Raw genomic sequence first — 12,079 nt, forward strand, 5'->3', positions numbered from 1 at the left:
ACAGCCCATGAGCCACAGCTACTGAGCCCACATGCCACTGAGCCCACATGCCACAACTACTGAAGCCTGTGTGCCTAGACCCCATGCTCCGCAACGAGAAGCCACCGCAATGCGAAGCCCATCGACACAACTAGAGAAAGCCCGCGTGCAGCAACGAAGATGCAATGCAGCCAAAAATAAATAAAATAAGTAAATTGAGAGATTGGTTCAAGATGGCGGAGTAAAAGGACGTGCTCTCACTCCCTCTTGCGAGAGCATCGGAATCACAACCAACTGCTGAACAGTCATCGACAGGAAGACACTGGAACTCACCAAAAAAGATACTCCACATCCAAAGATAAAGGAGAAGCCACAATGAGACGATAGGAGGGGTGCAATCACAATAAAATCACATCCCATAACTGCTGGGTGGGTGACTCACAAACTGGAGAATACTTATACCACAGAAGTCCACCCACTGGAGTGAAGGTTCTGAGCCCCACATCAGGCTTCCCAATCTGACGTCCAGCAACGGGAGGAGGCATTCCTAGAGAATCAGACTTTGAAGGCCAGCGGGATTTGATTGCAGGACTTCGACAGGACTGGGGTAAACAGAGACTCCACTCGTGGAGGGCACACACAAAGTAGTGTGCGCATCGGGACCCAGGGGAAGGAGCAGTGACCGCACAGGAGACTGAACCAGACCTACCTGCTAGTGTTGGAGGGTCTCCTGCAGAGGCGGGGGTGGGGGTGGCGGCTGTGTCTTACTGTCAGGACAAGGACACTGGCAGAAGTTCTGGGGAGTACTCCTTGGCGTGAGCCATCCCGGAGTCCGCCATGAGCCCCACCAAAGAGCAGGTAGGCTCCAGTGTTGGGTCGCCTCAGGGCAAACAACCAACAGGGAGGGAACCCAGCCCCAACCATCAGCAGACAAGCGGATTAGGATTAAAGTTTTACTGAGCTCTGCCCACCACAGCAACAGCCAGCTGTACCCACCACAAGTCCCTCCCATTAGCAAACTTGCACAAGCCTCTTAGATAGCTTCATCCACCGGAGGGCAGAACTACAATCCTGCAGCCTGTGGAACAAAAACCACATTCACAGAAAGACAGACAAGATGAAAAGGCAGAGGTCTATGTATCAGATGAAGGAACAAAAAAAAACCCCAGAAAAACAACTAAATGAAGTGGAGATAGGCAACCTTCAGAAAAAGAATTCAGAATAATGATAGTGAAGATGATCCAGGACCTCGGAAAAAGAATGGAGGCAAAGATCGAGAAGATGCAAGACATGTTTAACAAAGACCTAGAAGAATCAAAGAACAAACAAACAGAGATGAACAACACAATAACTGAAATGAAAACTACACTAGAAGGAATCAATAGCAGAATAACTGAGGCAGAAGAACGGATAAGTGACCTGGAAGACAGAATGGTGGAATTCACTGCTGCGGAACAGAATAAAGAAAAAAGAATGAAAAGAAATGAAGACAGCCTAAGAGACCTCTGGGACAACATTAAACGCAACAACATTCACATTATAGGGGTCCCAGAAGGAGAAGAGAGAAAGGACCAGAGAAAATATTTGAAGAGATTATAGTCGAAAACTTCCCTAACATGGGAAAGGTAATAGCCACCCAAGTCCAGGAAGTGCAGAGAGTCCCATACAGGATAAACCCAAGGAGAAACAGGCCCGGACACATAGTAATCAAATAGGCAAAAATTAAAGACAAAGAAAAATTATTGAAAGCAGCAAGGGAAAAATGACAAATAACATACAAGGGAACTCCATAAGGTTAAGAGCTGATTTCTCAGCAGAAACTCTACAAGCCAGAAGGGAGTGGCATGACATATTCAAAGTGATGAATATGTAACATACAACCAAGATTACTCTACCCGGCAAGGATCTCATTCAGATTCGATGGAGAAATCAAAAGCTTTACAGACAAGCAAAAGCTAAAGGAATTCAGCACCACCAAACCAGCTCTACAACAAATGCTAAAGGAACTTCTGAAAGTGGGAAACACAAGAAAAGGACCTACAAAAACAAACCCAAAACAATTAAGAAAATGGTAATAGGAACATACATATCGATAATTACCTTAAACGTGAATGGATTAAATGCTCCAACCAAAAGACACAGGCTCACTGAATGGATACAAAAACAAGACCCATATATATGTCGTCTACAAGAGACCCACTTCAGACCTAGGGACACATACAGACTGAAAGTGAGGTGATGGAAAAAGATATTCCAAGCAAATGGAAATCAAAAGAAAGCTGGAGGGGCTTCCTTGGTGGCGCAGTGGTTGAGAGTCCGCCTGCCGATGCAGGGGACACGGGTTCGTGCCCTGGTCCGGGAAGATCCCATGTGCCGCGGAGCGGCTGGGCCTGCGAGCCATGGCTGCTGAGCCTGCGTGTCCAGAGCCTGTGCTCCACAACCAGAGAGGCCACAACAGTGAGAGGCCCACGTATCGCAAAAAAAAAGAAAGCTGGAGTAGCAATACTCATCAGATAAAACAAACTTTAAAATAAAGAATGTTACAAGAGACAAGGAAGGACACTACATACTGATCAAGGGGTCAATCCAAGAAGATGTAACAATTATAAATATATATGCACCCAACATAGGAGCACCTCAATACATAAGGCAACTGCTAACAGCTATAAAAGAGGAAATTCACAGTAACACAGTAATAGTGGGGGACTTTAACACCTCACTTACACCAATGGACAGATCATCCAAACAGAAAATTAATAAGGAAACACAAGCTTCAAATGACACAATAGACCAGATAGATTTAACTGATATTTATAGGACATTCCATCCAAAAACAGCAGATTACACTTTCTTCTCAAGTGCGCATGAAACATTCTCCAGGATAGGTCACATCTTGGGTCACAAAACAAGCCTCAGTAAATTTAAGAAAATTAAAATCATACCAAGCATCTTTTCTGACCACAACGCTATGAGATTAAAAATCAATTACAGGAAAAAAAACATAAAAAACCACAAACACATGGAGGCTAGACAATGCATTACTAAATAACCAGGAGATCACTGAAGATATCAAAGTCGAAATCAGAAAATACCTAGAGACAAATGACAATGAAAACACAACGATCCCAAACCTATGGGATGCAGCAAAAGCACTTCTAAGAGGGAAGTTTACAGCAATACAATCCTACCTTAAGAAACAGGAAACATCTCGAATAAACAATCTAAACTTACACCTAAAGGAACTAGAGGAAAAAGAACAAACAAAACCCAAATTTAGTAGAAGGAAAGAAATCATAAAGACCAGAGCAGAAATAAATGAAATAGAAACAAAGAAAACAATAGCAAAGATCAATAAAACTAAAAGCTGGTTCTTTGAGAAGATAAACAAAATTGATAAACCATTAGCCAGACTCATCAAGAAAAAGAGGGAGAGGACTCAAATCAATAAAATTAGAAATGAGAAAGGAGAAGTTACAACAGACACCACAGAAATACAAAGCATCCTAAGAGACTACTACAAGCAACTCTATGCCAATAAAATGGACAACCTGGAAGAAACAGACAAATCCTTAGAAAGGTATAACCTTCCAAGACTGAACTAGGAAGAACAGAAAATATGAACAGACCAATTACAAGTAATGAAATTGAAACTGTGATTAAAAATGTTCCAAAAACAAAAGTCCAGAACCAGATGGCTTCACAGGCGAATTCTATCAAACATTTAGAGAAGAGCTAACACCCATCCTTCTCAAACTCTTCCAAAAACGTGCAAAGGAACACTCCCAAACTCATTCTATGAGGCCACCATCACCCTGATACCAAAACCAGACAAAGATACTACAAAAAAAGAAAATTACAGACCAATTTCACTGATGAACATAGATGCAAAAATCCTCAACAAAATACTAGCAAACAGAATCCAACAGCACATTAAAAGGATCATACACCATGATCAAGTGGGGTTTATTCCAGGAATGCAAGGATTCTTCAATATATGCAAATCAATCAACGTGATACACCATATTAACAAATTGAAGGAGAAAACCATATGATCATCTCAATAGAGGCAGAGAAAGCTTTCGACAAAATTCAACACCCATTTATGATAAAAACCCTGCAGAAAGCAGGCATAGAGGGAACTTTCCTCAACATAATAAAGGTCATATATGACAAACCCACAGCCAACATTGTCCTCAATGGTGAAAAACTGAAAGCATTTCCACTAAGATCAGGAACAAGACAAGGTTGCCCACTCTCACCACTCTTATTCAACATAGTTATGGAAGTTCTAGCCACAGCAATCAGAGAAGAAAAGGAAATAAAAGGAATCCAAATTGGAAAAGAAGAAGTAAAGCTGTCACTGTTTGCAGATGACATGATACTATACATAGAGAATCCTAAAGATGCTACCAGAAAACTACTAGAGCTAATCAATGAATTTGGCAAAGTAGCAGGATACAAAATTAATGCACAGAAATCTCTGGCATTCCTATACACTAATGATGAAAAATCTGAAAGTGAAATCAAGAAAACACTCCCACTTACCACTGCAACAAAAAGAATAAAGTATCTAGGAATAAACCTACCTAAGGAGACAAAAGACCTGTATGCAGAAAATTATAAGACACTGATGAAAGAAATTAAAGATGATACAAATAGATGGGGAGATATACCATGTTCTTGGATTGCAAGAATCAACATTGTGAAAATGACTCTACTACCCAAAGCAATCTACAGATTCAATGCAATCCCCATCTACCCCATGCCAACTACCACTGGCATTTTTCACAAAACTAGAACAAAAAAATTTCACAATTTGTATGGAAACACAAAAGACCCCGAATAGCCAAAGCAATCTTGAGAACGAAAAACGGAGCTGGAGGAATCAGGCTCCCTGACCTCAGACTATACTACAAAGCTACAGTAATCAAGACAGTATGGTACTGCACAAAAACAGAAAGATAGATCAATGGAACAGGATAGAAAGCCCAGAGATAAACCCATGCACATATGGTCACCTTATCTTTGATAAAGGAGGCAGGAATGTACAGTGGAGAAAGGACAGCCTCTTCAATAAGTGGTGCTGGGAAAACTGGACAGGGACATGTAAAAGTATGAGATTAGATCACTCCCTAACACCATACACAAAAATAAGCTCAAAATGGATTAAAGACCTAAATGTAAGGCCAGAAACTATCAAACTCTTAGAGGAAAACACAGGCAGAACACTCTATGACATAAATCACAGCAAGATCCTTTTGGACCCACCTCCTAAAGGAATGGAAATAAAAACAAAAATAAACAAACAGGACCTAATGAAACTTCAAAGCTTTTGCACAGCAAAGGAAACCATAAACAAGACCAAAAGACAACCTGCAGAATGGGAGAAAATATTTGCAAATGAAGCAACTGACAAATGATTAATCTCCAAAATTTATAAGCAGCTCATGCAGCTCAATAACAAAAAAACAAACAACCCAATCCAAAAATGGGCAGAAGACCTAAACAGACATTTCTCCAAAGAAGATATAGACTGCCAACAAACACATGAAAGAATGCTCAACATCATTAATCATTAGATAAATGCAAATCAAAACTACAATGAAATATCATCTCACACCAGTCAGAATGGCCATCATGAAAAAATCTAGAAACAATAAATGCTGGAGAGGGTGTGGAGAAAAGGGAACACTCTTGCACTGCTGGTGGGAATGTGAATTGGTACAGCCACTATGGAGAACAGTATGGAGGTTCCTTAAAAAACTACAAATAGAACTACCATATGACCCAGCAATCCCACTACTGGGCATATACCCTGAGAAAACCATAATTCAAAAAGAGTCATGTACCAAAATGTTCACTGCAGCTCTATTTACAATAGCCCGGAAATGGAAACAACCTAAGTGTCCATCATCGGATGAATGGATAAAGAATATGTGGCACATATTTACAATGGAATATAACTCAGCCATAAAAAGAAACGAAATTGAGCTATTTGTAATGAGGTGGATGGACCTAGAGTCTGTCATACAGAGTGAAGTAAGTCAGAAGGAGAAAGACAAATACTGTATGCTAACACATATATATGGAATTTAAGGGAAAAAATGTCATGAAGAACCTAGGGGTAAGACAGGAATAAAGACAGAGACCTACTAGAGAATGGACTTGAGGATATGGGGAGGGGGAAGGGTAAGCTGTGACAAAGCGAGAGAGTGGCACGGATATATATACACTACCAAACGTAAAATAGATAGCTAGTGGGAAGCAGCCGCATAGCACAGGGAGATCAGCTCGGTGCTTTGTGACCACCTAGAGGGGTGGGATACGGAGGGTGGGAGGGAGGGAGACGCAAGAGGGAAGAGATATGGGAACATATGTATATGTATAACTGATTAACTGATTCAATTTGTTATAAAGCTGAAACTAACACACCACTGTAAAGCAATTATACTCCAATAAAGATGTAAAAACAAACAAACAAACAAACAATCTAACCTTACAACTAAAGGAACTAGAGGAAGAAGAACAAACAAAACCCAAAGTTAGTACAAGGAAAGAAATCATAAAGACCAGAGCAGAAATAAATGAAATAGAAACAAAGAATAGCAAAGATCAATAAAACTAAAAGCTGGTTCTTTGAGAAGATAAACAAAATTGATAAACCATTAACCAGACTCATCAAGAAAAAGAGGGAGAGGACTCAAATCAATAAAATTAGAAATGAAAAAGAAGTTACAACAGACACCACAGAAATACAAAGCATCCTAAGAGACTACTACAAGCAACTCTATGCCAATAAAATGGACAACCTGGAAGAAATAGACAAATCCTTAGAAAGGTATAACCTTCCAAGACTGAACCAGGAAGAACAGAAAATATGAACAGACCAATCACAAGGAATGAAACTGAAACTGTGATTAAAAATCTTCCAAAAACACAAGTCCAGTACCAGATGGCTTCACAGGTGAATTCTATCAAACATTCAGAGAAGAGCTAACACCCATCCTTCTCAAACTCTTCCAAAAAATTGCAGAGGAAGGAACACTCCCAAACTCATTCTATGAGGCCACCATCACCCTGATACCAAAACCAGACAAAGATACTACAAAAAAAGAAAATTACAGACCAATTTCACTGATGAATACAGATGCAAAAATCCTCAACAAAATACCAGCAAACAGAATCCAACAACACATTAAAAGGATCATACACCATGATCAAGTGGGATTTATCCCAGGGATGCAAGGATTCTTCAGTATACGCAAATCAATCAACGTGATACACCATATTAACAAACTGAAGGAGAAAAACCATATGATCATCTCAATAGATGCAGAGAAAGCTTTCGACAAAATTCAACACCCATTTATGATAAAAATTCTCCAGAAAGTGGGCATAGAGGGAACTTTCCTCAACATAATAAAGGCCATATATGACAAACATACAGCAAACATCATTCTCAATGGTGAAAAACTGAAAGCATTTCCTCTAAGATCAGGAAGAAGACAAGGATGTCCACTCTCACCAGTATTATTCAACATAGTTTTGGAAGTCCTAGCCACTGCAATCAGAGAAGAAAAAGAAAGAAAAGGAATACAAATTGGAAAAGAAGAAGTAAAGCTGTCACTGTTTGCAGATGACATGATACTATACATAGGGAATCCTAAAGATGCCACCAGAAAACTACTAGAGCTAATCAATAAATTTGGTAAAGTTGCAGGATACAAAATTAATGCACAGAAATCTCTTGTACTCCTATACACTAATGATGAAAAATCTGAAAGAGAAATTAAGGACACACTCCCATTTACCACTGCAACAAAAAGAATAAAATGCCTAGGAATAAACCTACCTAGGGAGACAAAAGACCTGTATGCAGAAAACTACAGGGCTTCCCTGGTGGTGCAGTGGTTAAGAATCCGCCAGCCAATGCAGGGGACACGGGTTCGATCCCGGCTCTGGGAAGATCCCACATGCTGCAGAGCAACTAAGCCCATGCGCCACAACTACTGAGCCTGTGCTCTACAGCCCGCGAGCCATAACTACTGAAGCCCGCGGGCCTAGAGCCTGTGCTCTGCAACAAGAGAAGCCACCGCAATGAGAAGCCCGCGCAATGCAACGAAGAGTAGCCCCCGCTCACTGCAAATAGACAAAAAAGCCCGAGTGCAGCAGCGAAGACCCAACACAGCCAGTAAATAAATTTTAAAAAAAAGAAAGAAAACTGTAAGACACTGATGAAAGAAATTAAAGATGATACCAACAGATGGAAAGATACACCATGTTCTTGGATTGGAAGAATCAATATTGTGAAAATGACTATACTACCCAAAGCAATCTACAGATTCAGTGCAATCCCTATCAAATTACCAATGGCATTTTTTGCAGAACTAGAACAAAAAAACCTTAAAATTTGGATGGAGACACAAAATTCCCCAAATAGCCAAAGCGGTCTTGAGGGAAAAAAACAGCTGGAGGAATCAGACCCCCTGACTTCAGACTATACTACAAAGCTACAGTTATCAAGACAAATATGGTACTGGCACAAAAACAGAAATATATAGATCAATGGAACAGGACAGAAAGCCCAGAGATAAACCCACGCACCTATGGTTAACTAATCTATGACAAAGGAGGCAAGGATATACAATGGAGAAAAGACAGTTTCTTCAATAAGTGGTGCTCGGAAAACTGGACAGCTACATGTAAAAGAATGAAATTAGAATACTCCCTAACAAAAATACTCCCTAACAAAAAAATACTCCCTAACAAAAATAAACTCAAAATGCATTAGAGACCTAAATGTAAGACTGGACACTATAAAACTGTTAGAGGAAAACATAGGAAGAACACTCTTAGACATAAATCACAGCAAGATCCTTTTTCACCCACCTCCTAGAAATAAAAACAAAAATAAACAAATGGGACCCAATGACACTTAAAAGCTTTTGTAAAGCAAAGGAAACTACAAACAAGATGAAAAGACAACCCTCAGAATGGGAGAAAATATTTGCAAACGAATCATCGGACAAAGGATTAATCTACAAAATATATAAACACCTCATGCAGCTCAATATTAAAAAAAACAAACAACCCAATCCAAAAATGAGCAGAAGACCTAAACAGACATTTCTCCAAAGGCATACAGATAGCCAAGAAGCACATGAAAAGCTGCTCAACATCACTAATTATTAGAGAAATGCAAATCAAAACTACAATGAGGGGCTTCCCTGGTGGCGCAGTGGTTGAGAATCCGCCTGCCGATGCAGGGGATACGGGTTCGTGCCCCGGTCCAGGAAGATCCCACATGCCGCGGAGCGGCTAGGCCCATGAGCCATGGCCGCTGAGCCTGCGCGTCCGGAGCCTGTGCTCCGCAATGGGAGAGGTCACAACAGTGAGAGGCCCGCGTACCGCAAAAAAAACAAAAACAACAACAAAAAAAAACAAACAACAACAAAAAACTACAATGAGGTATCACTTCACATCAGTTAGAATGGGCATCATCAGAAAATCTACAAACAATAAATGCTGGAGAGGGTGTGGAGAGAAGGGAACCCTCTTGCACTGTTGGTAGGAATGTAAATTGCTACAGCCACCATGGAGAACAGTATGGAGGTTCCTTAAAAACCTAAAAACAGAATTACCATATGACCCAGCAATCCCACTACTGGGCATATACCTAGAGAAATCATAATTCAAAAAGACACATGCACCCCAATGTTCATTGCAGCACTATTTACAATAGCCAGGTCATGGAAGCAACCTAAATGCCCACCGACAGACAAATGGATAAAGAAGATGTGGTACATATATACAATGGAATATTACTCAGCCATAAAAAGGAACAAAATTGGGTCATTTGTAGAGACATGGATGAATCTAGAGACTATCATACAGAGTGAAGTAAGTCAGAAAGAGAAAAACAAATATCATATATTAACACATATATGTGGAACCTAGAAAAATGGTACAGATGAACCGGTTTGCAGGGCAGAAACTGAGACACAGATGTAGAGAACAAACGTATGGACACCAAGTGGGGAAAGCGGCGGGGGGGTAGTCATGGTGGTGGTGGTGGGATGAATTGGGAGTTTCGGATTGACATATATACACTAATATGTATACAATGGATAACTAATAAGAACCTGCTGTATAAAAAAATAAATAAAATTTAAAAATTAAAAAAAAAAAGCTACCTCACAACCTGGGTTAGGTTTGGGGCTCCCGTGTATTCTCTTTGTAGCTCTTATAATCTGACTGTGAAATCAGGTAATGCTGGTCTTCCCAGTTAAAACTATAAATTCCACAAGCAACGTGTTCTTTACTTAACGCTAATGCAATATTTATTTCTCAATTAAATGTATGCATTTTATTTTAAAATAAGCCTCCTGACAGGAAGGGATCATGGATCAGCATATAGACAGAGGCATTTACACTCTAGACAAGCCCATAGATTAGCTTAATCAATCAGTCTGTTTAATTCTCACTAGACAGTCTAGAAAAAAAGAGCTTGCTTTTTAAAAACTGGAAACAGCTGGCTCTAACTAGGTGAAATGGAACTGAAATGATACCACTCATACCTTCATAGTAGTGGTTGGGAGGGAAGGCTGGGTTCTGAAAAGGTACAGTCAGCCAATACAGTAAGAGCAATTAAGAGACCTACATTTGAATCCTGGCTCGGCCTCTTCCCAGCTGTGCCTCCTCCGGCAGAGGTATGTAGCCTCTCTGAGCATCAGGTTCATCACTGGGGAATAATAGTCACATCTACTCCATAAGGACATTGCTAGAATTAACGAAGTAACGAGTGTAAAAGGTACAAGGTACAATGCTTGGCATACAAGGCGCACTTAATAAATATTAACTGTTATTAGTTCTCAGGATGTTAACGGTAAGTTCTCTCCTTATTCAGGCCCTAGTGGCCCCTCTCTGAGGGGCCTATGTATAAATGCAAGGAAAGGACAGAAAACTAAGGCGCAGTCCCATTTCTCCCGGAGTCAATACCGGGCGATTTTGCACCCATGGCAGACAGGGGGTACGCGTTAAGGTAGGAAGAACACTCCACAAAGGGTCTCACGCTTCATTTAATCTGTAGAACAGTACAGGCTCTTCGTCTTAAGATATAAATTATTTATAACGTTACAGGACAAGCGGCGACTCCAACAATTTAAAAACTAGGTAAGTCTACCTGGTGTTAATTTCTGGCAACAGTCCTCCCAATCTGTTTTTTTTTTTTTTAAAGTCATCCCTGCCCACGTTTCAGTAGACGTGCACCATGCCGTAGAGGAATGTCCAAAACAGGACGTAGGTGAAGAGGCCTCCGATGAGACCTCCTGTAAAGAGAGGTCTTCGCGACTTAAAATATTTGTTCCACCTCCTTCCCGCCTTGAGAATTAAGAGCAGCGAGAGCAGGATGGAGGCGAGCAGGTAGAAGATGAAGCCGTAGAGGCCGGTGAGGCCGAGGATGCCGGCCGTGGCCCCTGACAGCGCCGACACGGAGGTCCGGCAGTAATCCAAGACGGCGGCGTTGCCCCGCACAGCGGCCTCGCTGATGAACGGCGGCCCCTCCCGCTTGGCCACCACAGCGGCCATCGCACCCGCCCGGCTCGGCCTCTGCTTTCTCGTGGAGCAACGAGGGGCTGCGGAGAGAACCAAGTTACAGGTGGCGCCCGGAGCGTGGCGACTTCGGTTCGCGCCGCCCCTCCCCCTGGGGCTGCGGAGACCTCGCACCCCTCAGTCTCGGACCTTCGAAAGACGCTGAAAAGGCTAAGGGCTCGGGGTTGCTGGCGGCACATCTGCATTTCCCGCCCAGACTCGCCCACTTACCTGGAACCCGGCGGCGGACGCAGTAGCTCGGCGCTCCCTCAGAGAGCCCGTGGTACGGATTCCCGCGACGCCATCTTGCACTGGAGGATGCTGGGACGTCCCAGCCTGCGCAGTCGCCAGGAACTCGCACCGCCCTCTGGCGCATGCGCCGCGGGCGCCCCGAGCACGCTCCACCCCTCTCTCCGCTTTTCTATGCGCGCGCTGGGACTTCCGAAAGCCCGAGAGCGCTCCGGCCGGTGATTGGCTGGAGCGTCGTTAACTATTCATGAGGGGGCGGGCC

General features: G+C 42.0%; 1 protein-coding gene across 1 annotated transcript; it reads right to left on the reverse strand.

The window, feature by feature from the left end:
• Positions 1 to 11,039: 11,039 nt before the first annotated feature.
• On the reverse strand, positions 11,040 to 12,050 carry EMC6 (ER membrane protein complex subunit 6). Its single transcript, XM_079725274.1, has 2 exons — positions 11,800 to 12,050; positions 11,040 to 11,612 (listed from the first exon to the last, which is right to left on the reverse strand). The coding sequence occupies exons 1-2, from the start codon at positions 11,942 to 11,944 to the stop codon at positions 11,233 to 11,235; spliced, it is 525 nt and encodes a 174-aa protein (XP_079581400.1). The 5' UTR covers positions 11,945 to 12,050; the 3' UTR covers positions 11,040 to 11,232.
• Positions 12,051 to 12,079: the final 29 nt, after the last annotated feature.

This window comes from Hyperoodon ampullatus (assembly GCF_949752795.1).
Source record: "Hyperoodon ampullatus genome assembly, chromosome: 19".
Taxonomy (NCBI): Eukaryota; Metazoa; Chordata; class Mammalia; order Artiodactyla; family Ziphiidae; genus Hyperoodon; species Hyperoodon ampullatus.